This window comes from Pleurodeles waltl, chromosome 8 (assembly GCF_031143425.1).
Source record: "Pleurodeles waltl isolate 20211129_DDA chromosome 8, aPleWal1.hap1.20221129, whole genome shotgun sequence".
In the NCBI taxonomy this organism is placed as follows: Eukaryota; Metazoa; Chordata; class Amphibia; order Caudata; family Salamandridae; genus Pleurodeles; species Pleurodeles waltl.
This window is the reverse complement of record NC_090447.1, coordinates 695,013,332-695,037,717: the sequence shown is the minus strand read 5'-3', so window position 1 is coordinate 695,037,717 and position 24,386 is coordinate 695,013,332. Positions and strand designations below refer to the sequence as shown.

The following is a 24,386-nucleotide window of genomic DNA, read 5'->3' as shown; positions in this document are numbered from 1 at the left end:
CATCAAGAATTCTAGGTACCCAGAGCCAATAAAGGATGCAGTGGGTTTTCATTGTATACTGGGGAAACAGCAATACATTTTTTGAAATCTAAAGAGTGAAAAATAGGTATCAAGGAAACCTTTGTATTTCCAAAATGGGCACAAGATAAGGTGTTGAGAAACAGTGGTTACTTGCACATCTCTGAATTCCGGAGTCCCCATACTAGCCTGTGTATTACAGGGCATTTCTCAAATAGATGTCTTTTTTACCCACTCTTACATTTGGAAGGAAAAAATGTAGACCAAGACAAGGGGCAATAACTGTTGTTCTGCTATTCTGTGTTCCCCTAAGTCTCCCGATAAAAATGGTACCTCACTTGTGTGGGTAGGCCTAATGCCCGCGACAGGAAACACAACATGGACACAACACATTTTTACATTGAAATCTGACATGTTTTTTGGAAAGTGCCTACCTGTGGATTTTGGCTTCTAGCTCAACTGGCACATAGGGAAACTTACCAAACCTATGCATTTTTTTTGAAAAGTACACACCTAGGGGAATCAAGGATGGGGTGACATGTTGGGCTCTCACCGGGTTCTGTTTCCCAGAATCCTTTGCAAACCTTAAAATTTGGCAACAAAACCACTTTTCCTCACATTTTGGTGATGGAAAGTTCTGGAGGAGCCACAAATTTCCTTCTACACAGCATTCCCCCAAGTCTCCTGATAAAAATGGTACCTCACTTGTGGGGGTAGACCTAGTGCCCGCAACAGGAAATACCCCAAAACACAACGTGGACACATCACATTTTCCCAAAGAAAACAGCTGTTTTTTTGCAAAGTGCCTAGATGTGGAGTTTGGCCTCTTAATCATCCTGCACCTAGGAAAACCCAGCAAACCTGGACATTTCTGAAAGCTAGACACCTAGGGGAACCCAGGATGGGAGTAACTTGTGGTGCTCTCACCAGGCTCTGTTACCCAGAATCTTTAACAAACCTCAAAGTTTGGCAAAAAAAAACACTTTTCCCTCGCATTTTGGTTATAGAAAGTTTTTAAATTTGAGAGGAGCCACAAATTTCGTTCCGCCCAGCATTCCCCCTAGTCTCCCGATAAAAATGCTATCTGACTTGTGTGGGTAGGCCTAGTGCCTACGAAAGGAAATACCCCTTAAACGCTACGTGGACACATCAAAATTATCAAATACAATACTACATGGTTCGATGGCATCTGTCGCTGTAGATACACATGGTATGCATGAGCTCGCCATCTGGTGTTGGGTCGGAGTGTTACAAGTTGTTTTTCTTCGAAGAAGTGTTTTCGAGTCACGGGACCGAGTGACTCCTCCTTCTGTGCTCATTGCGCATGGGCGTCGACTCCATCTTCGATTGTTTTCTTTCCGCCATCGGGTTCGGACGTGTTCCTGTCGCTCCGAGTTTCGGAACGGAAAGATAGCTGAAACCGGAAGATTTTCGACGGTATCGTTGCGATCCGGTTCGAGATAGACACATACGACGACGCGTTGAACATCGAAGCGCTTCGGTGCCCTTCGGGGTAGATTTCGGCACCCCGTCGGGGCCTAGTCGGCCCGACCGCGTGGAGAACAACGCCGATGGAACGGACCCCGTTTCGATTCTGCCCCGAATGCCACAACAAATATCCTTATACGGACCCACACTCGGTCTGTAACCTGTGCCTGTCACCCGAGCACAGCGAAGAATCCTGTGAGGCCTGTCGGGCGTTCCGGTCCCGAAAAACTCTGCGCGACCGTCGAGCGAGAAGACTGCAGATGGCGTCCACGCCAAAGGAGCGTCGACAGTTCGAGACAGAAGAGGAACAGGAGGAATCCTTTTCCATCCAGGATTCAGACTCCGACGAGCTAGACTCTACAAAAACTGTGAGTAAGACGTCGAGATCAGAACTTAAAAAAGGAAAGAAGGCCCAGGGGACGCCACTGCCAACCGGCCATGGCTCCACCCAAATTCTCGGTGACCAACGATCGGCACCGAAAAAGGCCCATTCAGTGTCGAGATCGTCCGACTTCGGTCGAGACACCGGCACGCAGCCTCCTCGGGACCGAGAGAGTGCTAAACAGAAGCATCGACACCGAGAGTTCGGTGTCGACACGGATCAACGCCGAGACAGTGGCGCCGAAGACCATAGAGGCCAAGAATTTTCGGCACAGAAAAAGAGGAAGGTTACCTCGGAGCCGAAAAAACAATCAACAGGGTTTTCGGAGCTGAAAAAAGCGACATCAGACCCTGTTTCAGGCTCCTATACTGAAGAGCATTCTATGTCTTCACAAATGAAGAAACATAGATTTGAACAAGAACTGCAATCCACTGACGTGGATCACACGCAAAAGCGTATCTTTATTCAGCAGGGGACTGGGAAGATCAGTACCCTTCCACCTGTCAAACGAAAGAGAACGCTTCAGTTTACTCCTCAGCAACAAACAGCACAAAAGGTAACACCTCCTCCCTCGCCTCCACCTGTAACTCCGGCTTCGCCAACTTACACCCCGTCACATTCGCCAGCTCACACCGCCATGAGCCACGATGACCAAGATCAGGATGCGTGGGACTTGTACGACGCACCAGTGTCTGATAACAGCCCAGACACATACCCAACTAGGCCATCACCACCGGAAGACAGCACAGCCTACTCACAAGTGGTGGCTAGAGCAGCACTATTCCATAATGTGGAACTACACTCGGAACAAGTAGAGGATGATTTTTTATTTAACACCCTCTCTTCAACCCACAGCTCCTACCAAAGCCTGCCGATGCTCCCAGGCATGCTACGCCATGCAAAGGACATTTTCAAGGAGCCAGTTAAAAGTAGGGCAGTGACGCCTAGGGTGGACAAAAAGTATAAGGCGCCTCCTACGGACCCTGTATTCATCACCTCTCAGCTGCCACCAGATTCTGTGGTGGTAGGGGCTGCCAGAAAACGGGCAAATTCACACACTTCTGGGGATGCACCTCCCCCAGATAAAGAAAGCAGGAAGTTCGATGCAGCCGGGAAGAGGGTTGCTGTCCAAGCAGCAAACCAGTGGCGCATCGCAAATTCACAAGCGCTGCTAGCGCGATACGACAGAGCCCACTGGGATGAGATGCAGCATCTCATTGAACATCTCCCAAAAGATCTGCAAAAAAGAGCAAAACAGGTTGTTGAGGAGGGTCAAAACATTTCCAACAATCAAATACGCTGCTCCATGGATGCAGCAGACACGGCCGCAAGGACCATTAATACGTCGGTTACCATCCGTAGGCACGCATGGCTCAGAACGTCTGGTTTCAAGCCAGAAATTCAGCAGGCAGTGCTTAACATGCCAGTAAACGAAAAACTTCTGTTCGGTCCGGAGGTCGACACAGCCATAGAAAAGCTCAAGAAGGACACTGACACTGCCAAGGCCATGGGCGCACTCTACTCCCCGCAGAGCAGAGGATCCTATAACACCTTCCGCAAAACACCTTTTAGAGGAGGGTTTCGGGGTCAGGCTACACAAGCTAGCACCTCACAGTCCGCACCGCCCACCTACCAGGGACAGTACAGGGGAGGTTTTCGGGGCCAGTATAGAGGGGGGCAATTCCCTAGGAATAGAGGAAGATTTCAAAGCCCCAAAACCACTACCAACAAGCAGTGACTCACACGTCACTCACCCCTCCCACACAACACCAGTGGGGGGGGAGGATACGTCAATATTACGAAGCATGGGACAAAATAACTACAGACACATGGGTCCTAGCAATTATCCAACATGGTTATTGCATAGAATTCATGCAATTCCCTCCAGACATACCACCAAAATCACAAAATTTATCAAAATACCATTCACAGCTTCTAGAGATAGAAGTTCAAGCACTACTGCAAAAAAATGCAATAGAATTAGTACCAAGCACACAAATAAACACAGGAGTTTATTCACTGTACTTCTTGATACCAAAAAAGGACGAAACACTGAGACCAATTCTAGACCTCAGGGTAGTAAACACATTCATCAAATCAGACCACTTTCACATGGTCACACTACAAGAAGTGTTACCATTGCTCAAAAAACAAGACTACATGACAACCCTAGACCTCAAGGACGCATATTTCCATATACCAATACATCAATCACACAGGAAATATCTAAGGTTTGTATTCAAAGGAATACATTACCAATTCAAAGTATTGCCTTTTGGTTTAACAACCGCTCCAAGAGTATTCACAAAATGCCTAGCAGTAGTCGCTGCACACATCAGAAGGCAGCAAATACATGTGTTCCCGTATCTAGACGACTGGCTAATCAAAACCAGTTCGCTCACACAATGCTCAAACCACACAAATCAAGTCATACAAACCCTCTACAAACTAGGGTTCACCGTCAACTTTGCAAAATCAAACATTATGCCAAGCAAAGTACAGCAATATCTAGGAGCCATAATAGACACGACAAAAGGAGTAGCAACGCCAACTCCACAAAGGATCCACAATTTCAACAGGGTCATTCAACACATGTCTCCAAACCAAACAATACAAGCAAGAACAATACTACAGCTCCTAGGCATGATGTCCTCATGCATAGCCATTGTCCCAAACGCAAGACTGCACATGAGGCCCTTACAACAGTGCCTAGCCTCAGTGGTCTCAAGCACAGGGTCACCTTCTAGATCTGGTGTTGCTAGACCGCCAAACTTACCTCTCGCTTCTATGGTGGAACAGTATAAATTTAAACATAGGGCGGCCTTTCCAAGACCCAGTGCCACAGTACGTAATAACAACAGATGCTTCCATGACAGGGTGGGGAGCACATCTCAATCAACACAACATAAGAGGACAATGGAACATACATCAAACAAAAATGCATATAAATCATCTAGAATTATTAGCAGTTTTTCAAGCACTAAAAGCTTTCCAACCAATCATAACCCACAAATACATCCTTGTCAAAACAGACAACATGACAACGATGTATTATCTAAACAAACAAGGAGGAACACATTCAACGCAGTTAAGCTTGTTAGCTCAAAAAATATGGAAGTGGGCAATCCACCATCAAATTGGTCTAATAGCACAGTTTATTCCAGGGATCCAGAATCAGCTGGCAGACAATCTCTCTCGAGATCACCAGCAAGTCCACGAATGGGAAATCCACCCACAGATTCTGAACACCTACTTCACACTCTGGGGAACACCACAAATAGACTTATTTGCAACAAAAGAGAACGCAAAATGCCAAAACTTCGCGTCCAGATACCCACACAAGCAATCCCAAGGCAATGCCCTATGGATGAACTGGTCAGGAATATTTGCTTACGCTTTTCCTCCCCTCCCTCTCCTTCCTTACCTAGTAAACAAATTGAGTCAAAACAAACTCAAACTCATTTTAATAGCACCAACGTGGGCAAGACAACCCTGGTACACAACACTGCTAGATCTGTCTGTAGTACCACACATCAAACTGCCCAACAAACCAGATCTGTTAACGCAACACAACCAACAGATCAGACACCCGGACCCAGCATCGCTGAATCTAGCAATCTGGCTCCTGAAATCCTAGAATTCGGACACTTACAACTTAGCCAAGAGTGTATGGAAGTCATAAAGCAGGCCAGAAGGCCATCCACTAGACACTGCTACGCAAGTAAGTGGAAAAGATTTGTTTGGTACTGCCATCATAATCAGATACAACCACTAGACGCAACTCCAAAACATATAGTAAATTACTTGCTCCATTTACAAAAAGCAAAGCTAGCCTTCTCTTCTATTAAAATACATCTTGCAGCAATATCTGCATACCTGCAAACTACATATTCAACTTCCTTGTATAGGATACCAGTTATCAAAGCATTCATAGAAGGGCTTAAAAGAATTATACCACCAAGAACACCACCTGTTCCTTCATGGAACCTAAACGTGGTTCTAACAAGACTCATGGGCCCACCTTTCGAACCCATGCACTCTTGCGGAATACAATTCCTAACCTGGAAAGTTGCCTTTCTCATCGCCATTACATCTCTAAGAAGAGTAAGTGAAATTCAAGCGTTCACAACACAAGAGCCTTTTATACAAATACATAAAAATAAGGTCGTCCTACGACCTAATCCAAAATTTTTACCCAAAGTTATTTCACCATTCCATCTAAATCAAACGGTAGAACTACCAGTTTTTTTCCCACAGCCAGATTCTGTGGCTGAAAGAGCACTACATACATTAGATGTCAAAAGAGCATTAATGTACTACATTGACAGAACAAAAAACATCAGAAAAACTAAACAGCTATTTATTGCATTCCAAAAACCTCATGCAGGTAACCCAATATCAAAACAAGGTATAGCCAGATGGATAGTTAAATGCATCCAAATCTGCTACCTTAAAGCAAAAAGACAACTGCCCATTACACCCAGGGCACATTCAACAAGGAAAAAAGGTGCTTCAATGGCCTTTTTAGGAAACATCCCAATGCAGGAAATATGTAAGGCAGCCACTTGGTCTACGCCTCACACATTCACCAAACACTACTGTATAGATGTGCTATCCGCACAACAAGCTACAGTAGGTCAAGCTGTATTAAGAACTCTATTTCAGACAACTTCTACTCCTACAGGCTAAACCACCACTTATGGGGAACTAACTGCTTACTAGTCTATGCATACCATGTGTATCTACAGCGACAGATGCCATCGAACTGAAAATGTCACTTACCCAGTGTACATCTGTTCGTGGCATCAGTCGCTGAGATTCACATGGACCCACCCACCTCCCCGGAAGCCTGTAGCAGTTCAGAAGTTACCTTCAATTTTGAACATTTGTATATATATTATTTAATCCTTTAATAGGTACATACTTACATTTTTCATTGCGCGGGCACTATTACTATAGTACAACTCCTACCTCACCCTCTGCGGGGAAAACAATCGAAGATGGAGTCGACGCCCATGTGCAATGAGCACAGAAGGAGGAGTCACTCGGTCCCGTGACTCGAAAACACTTCTTCGAAGAAAAACAACTTGTAACACTCCGACCCAACACCAGATGGCGAGCTCATGCATACCATGTGAATCTCAGCGACTGATGCCACGAACAGATGTACACTGGGTAAGTGACATTTTCATTTTTGTGGGTACCTGCGTTTTTGGTCCTGGGCTCAGCAGCCATCTAGGGAAATCTACCAAACCTAGGCATTTCTGAAAACTAGACACCCAAGGGAATCCAGGGAGGTGTGACAGGCATGGATCCCCCAGTGTTTTCTGACCCAGAATCCTCAGCAAACCTCACATTTAGTTTTTAAAAAACACATTTTTACAACATTTCACAGCACCAGCACAAATTTCCTACCACCCAACGTTCCCATCAATCTCCCGATAAAAATGATACCTCACTTGTGCAGGTGGGCCAAGTGCCTGTGACAGGAAAGAGCCAAAAACATGTTGAAAATGAGGGGGAACCAAAGCGGGTCCAAAAGGGCAGTTTGGGGAAAAAAAATGTGTTTAGGCCGACAATTGGGGCAGATCGGTATAGAGGCGAAAATGCTGGATTGTAGGAATTTTGTGTATTCTTGCAGATTCCAGAAGGTTCCATCACAAAAATGTGGGGAAAATGTGATTTCAGGCAAAGTTGGAGGTTTGCAGGGCATTGTGGTTAGGAAAATGGTGCAGGATGCATGTGAGGCACACCATCCTGGACTCACCCAGATATTTAGTTTTCAGATGTGTCTAGGGCTTGTGGATTTTTCTACATGGCAGCGTCCCAAAGTCCAAAAAGTGCAGCCCTCACCATTCCGAGTGGGACAATTGTGAGAGTTAGACAAGCTCTCTTGGCCCAAATGTAAAACCAAAACCCAAAATAAACAAATGTCCTCTTGCTTGCCTTTTGGATAAGATGTTTGTATGCCCCCCCCCACCTACCCACCCCACTTAGTTGGGGTGGGGGAATAACCCTGCCCATACTGGTTGATAGCCACCACCCCACTATTTGTAATTATTTTTTTAATTCCCTGGCATATAGTAGGCTTTCTGCCCCCCCCACCCCAGGGAGTGGATCGGGGGTAATTGCCCCATCTGTCCACTGGTGGGCAGAACAACTTTGTCCACATTTATTGGGGGTTCCACCGTCTTTGTTTTTTTGTTTTTTTAAATTCTTCGCTGGTGTCTGGGGGGGCAGATGAGCCTTACAAAAATAGGCTGAAAATGGTCTAAAATAAATTTGAACCCCCACCCCTCAGGGGAGTGACACTTTGGTGTATCCTGTGGTAAGGAAACACTGGTTTACGCTAGCGTTCATTAAACAGATTTTATTTCTTAAAAGAATTGCTGGGAAACCACTGCTATCCCTACCGTCCGCCTTCACCAACCGACCACCTTGGAATGCTCGTGCCGGGTGGCAGCGACAGCCAGGAACCAACATTCCACCATATTCTATGTAAACCATAACATATTATCTCCCTTTTTTTTTAACCTATATTTCCCCCCACAGAAAGCACAAAACTAAATCCTACAATGAAAGCTTGACAGTACAAAAGAAAACAATAAAAATACATTCGCACTAATTACAATAACATTCCTTGAGCTTCGGCGGTACGCGCTTTTCACGGTCAGATCTCCGCAACATGTGTGGTTCCAATTTGTTAGAGTTAGACATGTTGTCTTCATAGACCACATGATCAGACAGCGACTTTTCACTTATTTTCATATCATTGCCACTAAAGCCTTTGACTTTCACAACCTTCCCTGAATTCCACCAGTGACCACCCTCGACCATAACAGCATTGCCACACACTTTCCTCACCGTAATGGGACTCCCATAACTGGCATCCCCCTTCTTAACAAATGTTTGAAATTTGATGTGTACCACATCTCCAGGTTGAATTGAGTGCTCCTTTGTAGATTTTTTTTTTTTATCATATCTATCTTTCATTCTTTCCTGAGTTATTATTTCTCCCAACATCATCTCCCGGTCCACATTATCCGTGACCTTACCCGCTACAACATTAGCTAACCAGGCAGGAAAAAGCCTAGATCTTTGAGAAGTTCAAAAGGAGATATTTATGTTAGCGAATGTGGGATGGTACGATAAAACCACAGCATAGAGTTCACTGCCTCTTCCACATCATGTTTACTTGCTTCAGCCCACCTAATACACTCCTCCACCACTCTATTCATTCTTTCTACCAAACCATTTGTTTGAGGATGGTAAAGTGAGCCCTTCAAATGTTTCACACCTGACTCAACCAGGAACGTTTCCATTTCGTGACTGACAAACTGGGCCCCATTATCTGAGACTATATACTCCAGAAACCCTTCCCTCCAAACAAATTTCCTTGAGGAACTGTATTGCACTACCAGCCGTAGGCTTAGCTAAAAAAAACACACCTCTGGCCATTTGCTATAGTAATCCATCAGGAGAAATGAAAAACACATTTGACCTGGGAGGAAGTAAAACTGCCCCACCATGTCAATACCCACTTTGATCCAAGCTTTGTCAGGTATAGGTAGGGGTTGTAAAGGAGGTTTAACAACCTTTAACCCTTTTTCTGCACTGTTACACACCACACATCTGCTTACAACATTGTTGCTCTCAACCATTCTCCACACTGTTTTCCTACATACTTTGGACTCATCCTCATCCAAAGATGCTATAAAGCAATCTTCCGTATCATCCTCACAATCGGTAGTAACCTGCTCACTAATAGGTAACCGAGACAAAAAGTCTTCTGTAAAATTTTCTTTTCCTGGAAAGTACTTAACCTGGAAATTATATTGTAACAATTTTGTGGTGAGACGTGCAGTGCGTGGGGTTGTGTAGTTGATTTTGTCACCATTCAAAATGTACACCAACGGCTTATGATCCGTTTGAATCACATAATTCCTACCCCATACTAGCTCCTAAATTTCTCACTCCCCCAGTAACATGCCAGTAACTCTGTCTCAATTACAGAGTAAGTGAGCTCTGGTTCACGTAAAACTCTTGAGGCATAACTTATGACTTTCTCATTCTTACCAGAGCCTTGGGACAAAACTGCACCCAAGCCATACCTAGTAGCATCCACTGTGACGATGCACAGTTGGCTGGGGTCGTAAGGACTCAATTTTCTAGCATTAACTAATTCCTGCTTAACTTTGTCGAATGTATTTTGACACGTCACTATCCCGTACAAACGGAACCTTGTTTTTAAGCATTTTAGACAAAATTTTCATTTTACTGGCATAATCTGGAATTAACCTGGCATAATATTTGCACATGGCAATAAACAAATGTAGTTCATCCTTGTCCTTGGGAGACTCTAGAACAGCTTTAACTAAACCCGGCCTCGGTGCTATCCCTTCGCTGGACACACAGTGCCCCAAAAACTCAATCTCTTTTTTGCAAAATTCACATTTTTCTTTCTTTACGCGAACACAGTTTGTCTGAAATATCTTGAACACAGATCTAATAATTTCGTTGTGTCTTCCAAACACTTAGCATGAATCAAAACATCATCTTGGAAAATTAGAACTCCTTTGACATTACCTAAGAGTTTGTGCATTGTGTTGAAATACTGCCGCCGCGGATGCCAACCCAAACGGTATCCTGCAAAACTGGAACATGCCAAACGGGGAATTGAAATCTGTATGGTGGCGTGACTCTTCATCCAACACCACCTGGTGATAAGCAGATGCGAGATCAATCTTTGAAAACTACTCAGAGCCTCTAAATTCTTCAAGTAGATCACTAATTTTCGGTAGGGGATATGAATCCACCCAAATGTCTTTGAGGCTCCTCAAGTCCACACACAAACGCATGTCCCCATTCCGTTTCCTTGCAACCACCAATGGTGAAAGCCACAAACTAGACTCAATTGGTTCTATAACTCCATTGTATTGAAGCTTGTGTAGCTCAGATTTGAGATCATCCCTCAAGCTAAACGGAACAGACCTGATTTTATGTTTAACGGGAATAGCCTTTTCTTTTATTTTTATCCTATGCTTGAAACCCACAATTTTTCCCAAACACTGGGCAAAAACACTGGGAAATTCATCCTCAAACTGTATCAATATTTTAGTATTCGACTACTAGGACTTGTTCCTTTGCTCCGGGTTTCAGTACCATACCAAATAATCCTTGGTGGAACCAGCCCAAAATGTTCAAACCTTTGTACGCCACATAAATTTTCCCAACGATCTTGCGTCCCTTGAATTCTAGACTGTCTTCTATATATCCTTCTAAATCTATTTTCCTACCTTCATAAGAGACAGGTGCCCTATCTGGTAGAAATAATTTCCTATCACCCCAAGTGTTGTGAAACAACTCTGATGTGATCATCGTAATACGCGCCCCTGAGTCAACCAACAAGTGTAACCATTAATCTCCTACCCGAATGTCTACAAGGGGATCGATACATTGGTGTAGGAAGTTGGCTCTGTATGCACTATTTCAAAGTAAGGAATAGTATGCACAGAGTCCAAGGGTTCCCCTTAGAGGTAAGATAGTGGCAAAAAGAGATAATACTAATGCTCTATTTTGTGGTAGTGTGGTCGAGCAGTAGGCTTATCAAAGGAGTAGTGTTAAGCATTTGTTGTACATACACACAGGCAATAAATGAGGAACACACACTCAGAGACAAATCCAGCCAATAGGTTTTGTTATAGAAAAATATATTTTCTTAGTTTATTTTAAGAACCACAGGTTCAAATTCTACATGTAATATCTCATTTGAAAGGTATTGCAGGTAAGTACTTTAGGAACTTTGAATAATTACAGTAGCATATATACTTTTCACATAAAACACAAATAGCTGTTTTAAAAGTGGACACAGTGCAATTTTCACAGTTCCTGGGGGAGGTAAAGTATTGTTAGTTTTAGCAGGTAAGTAAACCACCTACGGGGTTGAGATTGGGGTCCAAGGTAGCCCACCGTTGGGGGTTCAGAGCAACCCCAAAGTCACCACACCAGCAGCTCAGGGCCGGTCAGGTGCAGAGTTCAAAGTGGTGCACAAAACGCATAGGCTTCAATGGAGAGAAGGGGGTGCCCCGGTTCCAGTCTGCCAGTAGGTAAGTACCCGCGTCTTCGGAGGGCAGACCAGGGGGGTTTTGTAGGGCACCGGGGGGGGGGACAAGTCCACACAGAAAGTACACCCTCAGCAGCGCGGGGGCGGCCAGGTGCAGTGTGTAAACATGCGTCAGGTTTTCAATAGTTTCCTATGAGAGACCAAGGGGTCTCTTCAGCGATGCAGGCAGGCAAGGGGGGGGCTCCTCAGGGTAGCCACCACCTGGACAAGGGAGAGGGCCTCCTGGGGGTCACTCCTGCCCGGGAGTTCCGATCCTTCAGGTGCTGGGGGCTGCGGGTGCAGGGTCTTTTCCAGCCGTCAGGAAATTAGAGTTCAGGCAGTCGCGGTCAGGGGGAGCCTCGGGATTCCCTCTGCAGGCGTCGCTGTGGGGGCTCAGGGGGGACAACTTTGGTTACTCACAGTCTTGGAGTCGCCGGAGGGTCCTCCCTGAGGTGTTGGTTCTCCACCAGTCGAGTTGGGGTCGCCGGGTGCAGTGTTGCAAGTCTCACGCTTCTTGCGGGGAGTTGCAGGGGTCTTTAACTCTGCTCCCTTGAAACAAAGTTGCAGTCTTTTTGGAGCAGGGCCGCTGTCCTCGGGAGTTTCTTGTCTTTCTTGAAGCCGGGCAGTCCTCTGAGGATTCAGAGGTCGCTGGTCCTTTGGAAAGCGTCGCTGGAGCAGGTTTCTTTGGAAGGCAGGAGACAGGCCGGTAGGACTGGGGCCAAAGCAGTTGGTGTCTTCTGTTCTTCTTCTGCAGGGGTTTTTCAGCTCAGCAGTCCTCTTCTTCTTGTAGTTTCAGGAATCTAAATTCTTAGGTTCAGGGGAGCCCTTAAATACTAAATTTAAGGGCGTGTTTAGGTCTGGGGGTTAGTAGCCAATGGCTACTAGCCCTGAGGGTGGGTACACCCTCTTTGCGCCTCCTCCCAAGGGGAGGGGGTCACATTCCTATCCCTATTGGGGGAATCCTCCTTCTACAAGATGGAGGATTTCTAAAAGTCAGAGTCACCTCAGCTCAGGACACCTTAGGGGCTGTCCTGACTGGCCAGTGACTCCTCCTTGTTTTTCTCATTATCTCTCCTGGACTTGCTGCCAAAAGTGGGAGCTGTGTCCAGGGGGCGGGCATCTCCACTAGCTGGAGTGCCCTGGGGCATTGTAACACGAAGCTTGAGCCTTTGAAGCTCACTGCTAGGTGTTGCAGTTCCTGCAGGGGGGAGGTGTGAAGCACCTCCACCCAGAGCAGGCTTTGTTTCTGTCCTCAGAGGGCACAAAGGCTCTCACCGCATGAGGTCAGAAACTCGTCTCTCAGCAGCAGGCTGGCACAGACCAGTCAGTCCTGCACTGAACAATTGGGTAAATTACAGGGGAGATCTCGAACATGCCCTCTGTGTGCATTTTTTAATAAATCCAACACTGGCATCAGTGTGGGTTTATTATTCTGAGAAGTTTGATACTAAACTTCCCATTATTCAGTGTAGCCATTATGGAGCTGTGGAGTTCGTTTTTGACAGACTCCCAGACCATATTCTCTTATGGCTACCCTGCACTTACAATGTCTAAGGTTTTGCTTAGACACTGTAGGGGCATAGTGCTCATGCACCTATGCCCTCACCTGTGGTATAGTGCACCCTGCCTTTGGGCTGTAAGGCCTGTTAGAGGGGTGACTTACCTATGCCATAGGCAGTGTGAGGTTGGCATGGCACCCTGAGGGGAGTGCCATGTCGACTTAGTCATTTTCTCCCCACCAGCACACACAAGCTGGTAAGCAGTGTGTCTGTGCTGAGTGAGGGGTCCCTAGGGTGGCATAAGACATGCTGCAGCCCTTAGAGACCTTCCCTGGCATCAGGGCCCTTGGTACCAGGGGTACCAGTTACAACGGACTTACCTAGGTGCCAGGGTTGTGCCAATTGTGGAAACAATCGTACATTTTAGGTGAAAGAACACTGGTGCTGGGGCCTGGTTAGCAGGGTCCCAGCACACTTCTCAGTCAAGTCGGCATCAGTATCAGGCAAAAAGTTGGGTGTAACTGCAACAGGGAGCCATTTCTTTACAATTGGTTATGGTCTCTTAACACCCATGCCATAATCAGTGACTAAAACAATCATGTCCTGAAATGCCTTGGCCAAAAGTTCATCTCTTACCATCGTCTTCATCTACTACACTACTTACTTTTAGTTGCTTATTAGATGTGGATTGACAAACTTTAGCAAAATGACCTAGTTTACCACATTTCCTACATACGTTTTTGCAGGACAATTTTTACCATCTCTGTTGTGTGGTGCATAACCACACCTAAAACATATGTTAGACACCTGATGAAATTGTTCTCCGATTTCTTCAAGTCATTTTTCTTTGACCACTCCAGTATTTACAACCGCATTAATATGAACATGCTTATTGTCTTTCACACCGGGACTAGCTGTGAGTTCCTTTTGTGAAATCTGTGCCAGTTCAATACTCCGGGCTACTTTAATGACCTCCTCGAAAGTTGGATTTCCCATGCTCAATAGCTTTTGTTGAATGTGTTTGTCAGTGCAATGACCAATAAACTGGTCTCTTACCAACTGGTCTTGGGAATCCCTAAACACACACTTGGAAGATAACTGTCCAAGCGCACTGTTGTATACGTCGAAATCTTCATTTTGGAGTTGAGAATGCTTAAAGAATTTGTGCCTCAAAACTACCAAACTTGGTAGTACGTCAAACCTTGTAGATAATTTCTTGGTGGCTACTTGATAGTCATCTAACTCTTCCCCTTTTTGTGCAAAATTCGGTAGGTGTTTAAAAATCTCTCCGCCTTCATATCCCAAAGAATGTAGCAACAAACACTTTTTCCTTTCCGGTCTAAAACGAGAGGCTCCTATAGCCCCAATATAAGTTTCAAATCTATCAAACCATTGCCTCCATGGGATGGCAGGTGGACCAGGCGACTCCAAGAATGGTGGTGGTGGATTAACTGACTGCATTATTCACCACCCCTACAAAAAAAACCTTCTGGCGCAAATATAATGGGAGTAATAAAGTTAATAGTATGCCTTTTCTTTAAAAAAAAAAAAAAGTCTGTCAGCTCTGCTAAAAGCTGTGTGAACTTCTCTTCACAAGAATGTCTGCATACTGTAAATCCACCATATAACATAGTGTATAAAAGATATAAATCCAGCTGCTATGCACATGTAATGTAAAAACACATCCAAGATGGCGCCTGAAGTCAGCTTCACTTCGCTTGAGTCAGCGTCATTCCAGTTGTAAAGTCTCGGTCTCAATGAATCGTGTCGCCTGCGTGTAAAGCAGAATTATTACACGCGTATACAAAGTGTGCCCACAAACAAGTGTTCCCAAGCCGCCTGCTGGACTCGAAGCCTGCCACCACCGGCGCGTACAAAAATGAGGTGAACCAACAGTTGGCGTGCGCTCTCACCTTAGAGCGAACAAAAGACAGTTTGGGTTGTGATGCAGTGGCTTTCCCTCTTCACTCGTTGCCAAAAAGGATGTTGAATCCTGTGGTAAGGAAACGCTGGTTCACGGTAGTGTTCATCAAACAGATTTTATTTCTTAAAAGAATCAGCGGGTAACCACCCCTGCCCCTCCGTCCGACGTGTTCACCAACCGACCACCTTCGAACGCTCGAGCCGGGTGACGGCAGCCAGGGACCATCATTACACCGTATTCTATGTAAACCATAACACTCTTGCCTAAGGGGTCGCTCCCCTTGCGTGAAATTGGTGCAAACAAAAAAAATCCCTGGCGTCTAATGGTTTCTGCCCCCAAGGTGGGCAAAAATGACTAAAAATAAATTTGTCCCCCAGGGGAGTGACCCTTGGAAGAGGAAGCGATTCCCCTGCAGCGCCGCACCACCGCACATAACTATTACGTCCTTGACGGGGAAAGGGTTAAAACACCCTCATCTGTCTTGCGTTGTTTTACCTGCTTGTATTGTTTTTTTTTTTTTTTAAGTATGCACCACCCACCAACCTTTGAAAATAGATTAGCAGGCCCAGAAATAATGTGCATTCATTCGGAAAGAGTACTATTTGGGTTAGTTCAGCTGTTGCTTTTAGTTGCAAGGATTTGACTTTGCTGTCTTCTATACAAAGAAGATATGGCAATGGCGTTAATGATGTAGTAAATAAGCATGAAGCCATTGGGTAGAGATTTAATATTTACATATTCATTTTCATTTCACACTTACCAACATTAATTTGTTTACTAATATTGCTCTCTGTCTTGAAAATAAAAATGTTTAAAATAAAAAAAAGTTGAAAAATAAATTCTAATTTTGCTGAGAAGTCTAAAGATGCCCTTAATTGAGAGTAGCTGATACTTGTAATTGACCACATACTCTGAATACAGTATGTGAGACAAGAGATCTATAAAGCAGAGATAAAAATGGCAACAACTTTTTTAAATTCTTTAACTAAAAAAATGTAATTAAATTATTTTTAGTTCAAATGAGTGCTCCTCTAACAGTTGCTCTTTCTTTAGGTTGGTCAAGAGTTGGAGGTTCGGCCTGGAATTGTTTCGAAGGACAGTGAGGGGAAACTCATGTGCAAGCCAATCTTCTCCAAAATTGTCTCTCTTTTTGCTGAGCATAATGACCTGCAGTATGCTGCCCCAGGAGGCCTCATTGGTAAGAGGGAATGTCTAAATAAATTATTGCTTTTTTTTGGAGTTGGCATAGCACAGGCTTTCTATAATCTATTGAGAAATGATGGTGATGGTTCTGATGAAGGATGCTTGAAGTTTGGGTGCTGAAAAAGGTGAAGTGTTTTCAGCTAGCCCGAGGAGGAATGTTGCACGATCTGAGTTTGATTTGCAGGAAAGTTTATGGTTGAGTCCTTTTATTGTGCTTGTAGTCCTTGGGCAGTCCGTGGTACTGGGCAGTAACCTGCGTGGGCACTGGTGTGCCAGGGCCACCAGAAGTATTGCACTACAGGCGGCTAATCAAGGTAACTACTTTTTAGCACTTGACACTCTAGATAAGAAGAGTGACTAGTTAAGACTTACGCAGAGTATGGCACAATAAATATAACTCAACATCAATGTCAAGTCATTGCTGTAACTAAGTATCAGAATTTTGTTTCCCGGTAAATAGAAAGAGTGATTAAAATTATTGAGCTGGTGTATATATTTACACAAAACAGTGCACAATTAAAGTGCAGTGATGTTTTACAAATTAAAACAATTGAAATCTTCAAGTTATGATCAGGACCGCAATCCATAAATTGCACAACAGATAAGCAAACCATACTTGTACACCGTATGCAATACTGTTCTCACACTTAATGAATCTGATGCAATAATAAATGTAAATCATCACGCAGACATTAAAACTTGAAGTGCGGCCAACCCCTGTTATCCAGGGCCTTCGGCTGTGCGCAGGGGTTTGGCCGCAGAGCTCCATCATGCTGCAGTAGGACGTCCCTTCCTTTTACTGGGCGCAGCCAGGCCTTGTTCCCAACCTGCTTCATGTGGGCAGCACCCACAATCACAGTAATGGTGCAGTGAATACTCGTCCACCCTCCTCTTGTTTTTTTCAGTCTTCCACCTTTCGCTTTTTTTCAGTCTGTACCACAGATTCAGAGCTGTACTGCACCTTAATATTATACACAGGAGGCCTGTCATCCCAACGTGACTTTGCAAAACTCAGTGAACATTCTACCCATCTAGTGTCCCATCCATCACTAGGGTTGCCAGTTTGAGTGGTGACAGTTGAATGCCTTTGACCATTCTCCAGAGGTGGTTGATGTCATCTTGGCAGCCCGGTGTCCATTGACAAAGACTGTGTGACTGTTAGGACAAATGTGTGGCTTGGTGTGTGGTAATCAGCAGATAGACCCCCTCCAGGAAATGTTATCTTACATTTTGTTATTTGGTTTGGCTCTGGCCAGCAAAACTTTCCTGTAGGCACAGTTAAAGGGAAACTTTCAGTTGCTGGATCAGCTCTCATTGTTTAATTCCCCATTTGTTATGCACTTCTTAAAAAGTTTACAATATTTCTTCCTCCTCCTACCTTAAAATTGTATGTTCGATGGCATCTGTCGCTGTAGATACGCATGTTCTGCAATAGCTCGCCATCTGGTGTTTGGCCGGAGTGTTACAAGTTGTTTTTCTTCGAAGAAGTCTTTCGAGTCACGGGACCGAGTGACTCCTCCTTTTGTCTCCATTGCGCATGGGCGTCGACTCCATCTTCGATTGTTTTTTTTCCGCCATCGGGTTCGGACGTGTTCCTGTCGCTCCGAGTTTCGGAACGGAAAATTAGCTAATTTCGGAAGATTTTCGTCGGTATTGTTGCGTTCGGGATCGGCGTACTTAGATTCCACACCGCATCGAAGATCGAAGAGCTCCGGTGCCCTTCAGGGTAGTTTTTCGATCCCCCGTCGGGGCCTGGTCGGCCCGACCGCGTGCTGAAGAACGCCGATGGAACGGACCCCGTTCCGTTTCTGCCCCAAATGCCACAATAAATACCCCTACACAGACCAACACTTGGTCTGCAACCTGTGCCTGTCACCTGAGCACAGCGAAGACACCTGCGAGGCCTGTCGTGCGTTCCGGTCCCGAAAAACACTCCGAGACCGTCGAGCCAGAAGACTTCAGATGGCGTCCGCACCGACAGCCCAACAGGAGTTCGAGGAACAGGAAGAAGAAGGTACCTTCTCGATCCAAGACTCAGACTCCGAAGGATTCGACGATACACAAACCGTGAGTAAGACGTCGAAAACCACACAGAGACACATTTACAAGGCCCAGGGGACGCCACTGCCATCCGGCCATGGCTCCACCCATAAATTCGGTGACCGACCGTCGGCACCGAAAAAGGCCCAAACAGTGCCGAGGTCGTCCGACTCCGGTCGAGACACCGGCACGCAGCCTTCTCGGGACCGAGAAAGTGCTGGAGACAAGCCTCGACACCGAGATGCCGGTGTGGACACGGCTCGACGCCGAGACAGCGGCACCGAAGCAGATCGACGCCGAGAGGTTTCGGCCCCGAAAAAGAAAAAAGTCACCTCGGAGCCGAAAAAACACGCAGACAGGGTTTCGATGCCGAAACAAACTGCAAGCGACCCAGCTCCAGGCTCTTATACAGAAGAGCACTCGCTAACCTCCCAAATGCAAAAGCATAGGTTTGAGGAAGAGCTACAAGCAACTGATGTGGACCATACGCAAAAGCGTATCTTCATACAGCAGGGGACAGGAAAAATAAGCACCCTTCCCCCTATTAGGAGAAAGAGAAGGTTGGAGTTCCAGACTGAACAGACACCACAACCAAAGGTGGTGAAAAGAGTTACCCCACCACCCTCTCCTCAGCCCGTGATTAACGTCTCACCAGCACAAACTCCATCACTCTCCCCAGCTCACACCACCATGAGCCAGGGTGACCAAGATCAGGACGCATGGGACCTATACGACGCCCCAGTGTCAGATAATAGTCCGGAGGCATACCCTACGAAGCCATCTCCACCAGAGGACAGCACCGCGTATTCTCAAGTGGTGGCTAGAGCAGCACAATTTCACAACGTAAGCCTCCACTCAGAACAGGTCGAGGATGATTTTTTATTCAACACACTCTCCTCCACCCACAGCTCGTACCAAAGCCTGCCTATGCTCCCTGGTATGCTCCGGCACGCAAAAGACATCTTTAAGGAGCCGGTCAAAAGTAGGGCAATCACACCAAGGGTGGAAAAAAAAGTATAAGGCGCCTCCTACAGACCCGGTTTTCATCACTACACAGCTGCCACCAGACTCTGTCGTTGTAGGAGCAGCTAGGAAGAGGGCCAACTCTCACACATCTGGAGATGCACCACCCCCAGATAAAGAAAGCCGCAAGTTCGATGCAGCTGGTAAAAGAGTCGCAGCACAAGCTGCAAACCAGTGGCGCATCGCGAACTCCCAGGCACTACTTGCGCGCTATGACAGAGCCCACTGGGACGAGATGCAACATCTCATTGAACATCTGCCCAAGGACTTACAAAATAGGGCAAAACAAGTGGTTGAGGAGGGACAGGCCATTTCCAACAACCAGATCCGCTCCTCCATGGACGCTGCAGATACAGCTGCACGGACAATTAATACATCTGTAACTATCAGAAGGCATGCATGGCTCCGAACGTCTGGATTTAAACCAGAGATTCAACAAGCAGTTCTCAATATGCCTTTTAATGAAAAAGAACTGTTCGGTCCAGAAGTGGACACAGCGATTGAGAAACTCAAAAAAGATACGGATACTGCCAAAGCCATGGGCGCACTCTACTCCCCGCAGAGCAGAGGGTATTACAGCACATTCCGTAAAACGCCCTTTCGAGGGGGGTTTCGGGGTCAGAGCACACAAGCCAGCACCTCACAAGCAACACCGTCCAGTTACCAGGGACAGTATAGAGGAGGTTTTCGGGGACAATATAGAGGAGGGCAATTCCCTAGAAATAGAGGAAGATTTCAAAGCCCCAAAACCCCTACTACTAAACAGTGACTCACATGTCACTCACCCCCTCCACACAACACCAGTGGGGGGAAGAATAGGTCATTATTACAAAGCATGGGAGGAAATCACTACAGACACTTGGGTTCTAGCAATTATCCAGCATGGTTATTGCATAGAATTTCTACAATTCCCTCCAAACATACCACCAAAAGCACAAAATTTAACAACACACCATTCCAATCTCCTGGAGATAGAAGTGCAGGCACTATTGCAAAAGAATGCAATCGAATTAGTGCCAAACACACAAATAAACACAGGAGTTTACTCACTGTACTTTCTGATACCAAAGAAGGACAAAACGCTGAGACCAATCCTAGACCTCAGAGTAGTGAACACTTTCATCAAATCGGACCACTTCCACATGGTCACTCTACAAGAAGTATTGCCATTGCTAAAACTACACGACTACATGGCAACTTTAGACCTCAAGGACGCTTATTTCCATATACCAATACACCCATCGCACAGGAAATACCTAAGGTTTGTATTCAAAGGAATACATTACCAATTCAAGGTACTGCCTTTCGGATTAACAACCGCACCAAGAGTCTTTACCAAATGCCTAGCGGTAGTCGCTGCACACATAAGAAGGCAGCAAATACATGTGTTCCCATATTTGGACGACTGGCTAATCAAGGCCCATTCGTTCATAGAGTGCTCAAATCACACAAATCAGATCATACAAACCCTCTTCAAACTCTGGTTCACCGTCAACTTTACAAAATCCAACATTCTGCCGCGCAAGGTACAACAATACCTAGGAGCCATAATAGACACATCAAAGGGAGTAGCCACTCCAAGTCCACAAAGAATTCTAAATTTCAACACCATCATACAACGCATGTATCCAACACAAAAGATACAAGCAAAGATGGTATTACAACTCCTAGGCATGATGTCTTCATGCATAGCCATTGTCCCAAACGCAAGACTGCACATGAGGCCCTTACAACAATGCCTAGCATCACAGTGGTCTCAAGCACAGGGTCACCTTCTAGATCTGGTGTTAATAGACCGCCAAACTTACCTCTCGCTTCTGTGGTGGAACAACATAAATTTAAACAAGGGGCGGCCTTTCCAAGACCCAGTGCCACAATACGTAATAACAACAGATGCTTCCATGACAGGGTGGGGAGCACACCTCGATCAACACAGCATACAAGGACAATGGAACGTACATCAATCAAAACTGCATATCAATCACCTAGAACTTCTAGCAGTTTTTCAAGCACTAAAAGCTTTCCAACCAATAATAGTTCACAAATACATTCTCGTCAAAACAGACAACATGACAACAATGTATTACCTAAACAAGCAGGGGGGGACGCACTCCACGCAGTTAAGCCTGCTAGCACAAAAGATTTGGCGTTGGGCAATTCACAACCAAATTCGCCTAATAGCACAATTTATACCAGGGATCCAAAATCAACTCGCAGACAATCTCTCTCGAGATCACCAACAGGTCCACGAATGGGAGATTCACCCCCAAATTCTGAACACTTATTTCAAACTCTGGGGAACACCTCAGATAGACTTGTTTGCGACAAGGGAGAACGCAAAATGCCAAAACTTCGCATCCAGATACCCACACGAACAATCCCAAGGCAATGCCCTATGGATGAACTGGTCAGGGATATTTGCTTACGCTTTTCCTCCTCTCCCTCTCCTTCCTTACCTGGTAAACAAACTCAGTCAAAGCAAACTCAAACTCATATTGATAGCACCAACTTGGGCAAGGCAACCCTGGTACACAACGCTGCTAGACCTATCAGTGGTACCCTGCATCAAATTGCCCAACAGGCCAGATCTGTTGACACAGCACAACCAAAAGATCAGACACCCAGATCCAGCATCGCTGAATCTAGCAATCTGGCTCCTGAAATCCTAGAATTCGGGCACTTACAACTTACCCAAGAATGTATGGAAGTCATAAAACAAGCCAGAAGGCCATCCACCAGGCACTGCTATGCAAGTAAATGGAAGAGGTTTGTTTGTTACTGCCATATTAATCAAATACAACCATTACACACAACTCCAGAACATGTAGTGGGTTACTTGCTTCACTTACAAAAATCTAACCTGGCTTTCTCTTCCATTAAAATACACCTTGCAGCAATATCTGCATACCTGCAGACTACCTATTCAACTTCCCTATATAAGATACCAGTCATTAAAGCATTCATGGAGGGCCTTAGGAGAATTATACCACCAAGAACACCACCTGTTCCTTCATGGAACCTAAATGTTGTCCTAACTAGACTTATGGGTCCACCTTTTGAACCCATGCACTCCTGCGACATACAGTTCCTAACCTGGAAGGTGGCATTTCTCATCGCCATTACTTCCCTAAGAAGAGTAAGCGAGATTCAGGCGTTTACAATACAGGAACCTTTTATACAACTACACAAAAATAAAGTCGTCCTAAGGACCAATCCTAACTTTTTGCCAAAGGTTATTTCACCGTTCCATCTAAATCAAACAGTGGAACTTCCAGTGTTTTTTCCACAGCCAGATACCGTAGCTGAAAGGGCACTACATACATTAGATGTCAAAAGAGCATTGATGTATTACATTGACAGAACAAAAAACATCAGAAAGACTAAACAACTATTTATTGCATTTCAAAAACCTCATGCAGGAAACCCAATATCAAAACAAGGTATAGCCAGATGGATAGTTAAATGCATCCAAATCTGCTACCTTAAAGCTAAACGACAGCTGCCCATTACACCAAGGGCACACTCAACCAGAAAGAAAGGTGCTACCATGGCCTTTCTAGGAAACATCCCAATGCAAGAAATATGTAAGGCAGCCACATGGTCTACGCCTCACACATTCACCAAGCACTACTGTGTAGACGTGTTATCCGCACAACAAGCCACAGTAGGTCAAGCCGTATTAAGAACATTATTTCACACTACTTCCACTCCTACAGGCTGATCCACCGCTTTTGGGGAAATAACTGCTTACTAGTCTATGCAGAACATGCGTATCTACAGCGACAGATGCCATCGAACTGAAAATGTCACTTACCCAGTGTACATCTGTTCGTGGCATCAGTCGCAGTAGATTCGCATGTGCCCACCCGCCTCCCCGGGAGCCTGTAGCAGTTTGGAAGTTACCTTCAATTATTTATATATGTATCATCTCAACCTTAAATAGGTGCATACTTAGTCACTCCATTGCATGGGCACTATTACTACAATTCAACTCCTACCTCACCCTCTGCGGGGAAAAACAATCGAAGATGGAGTCGACGCCCATGCGCAATGGAGACAAAAGGAGGAGTCACTCGGTCCCGTGACTCGAAAGACTTCTTCGAAGAAAAACAACTTGTAACACTCCGGCCCAACACCAGATGGCGAGCTATTGCAGAACATGCGAATCTACTGCGACTGATGCCACGAACAGATGTACACTGGGTAAGTGACATTTTCATTTTGATGTGCCCTCCGTTTGTTCCACTTCACAGGTGGTCTTTGCATCTTCTAACCCTCAAGACAGTGTTCCTCATTAAGCTCTGTGTCAATCTGCTGTATTCCACTTTCTTCCTAGACAAGCTGGTTTTGTGGAAATTGGTTTCTTCCTACCTAAAGTTGTGATGCAGTTACACTTCGGTCAAAACATCACCTTGCTGACTTTGTGTGCGCTGCCTCACCCTTCTAAGGAAGAACAAAGACTCCATCTCTTGGGTCCCAAGACAGCCTTGAACATTTACATAAATGGTACCAGGGTGTGTTCACCCCGGCTTCCCATGTTTCACTTATTCTCTGCTTCCCTGACCCTTCCAGTCCACATGAAGTAATGAACATATCTTACACGGGACCTTCATAAATTGTGCGCTGATAACCAATTTATTTTTTCTTGTTTCACAGAGTTGAGGATTAGTAGATTGTCTTCTTATCGGGCTTTGTTTTCCTCAGAAT

At 45.3% G+C, this 24,386-nt stretch overlaps 1 protein-coding gene across 1 annotated transcript in view; it reads left to right on the top strand.

Annotated features, from left to right (window-relative positions):
* EIF2S3 (eukaryotic translation initiation factor 2 subunit gamma) overlaps positions 1-24,386 on the top strand; it is a 301,635-nt gene that overhangs the window by 191,031 nt on the left and 86,218 nt on the right. Inside the window, exon 9 of the mRNA XM_069204821.1 lies at positions 16,467-16,611. Within this exon, the coding sequence (XP_069060922.1) occupies positions 16,467-16,611 (145 nt within the window). The remainder of the gene's footprint in view (positions 1-16,466; positions 16,612-24,386) is intronic.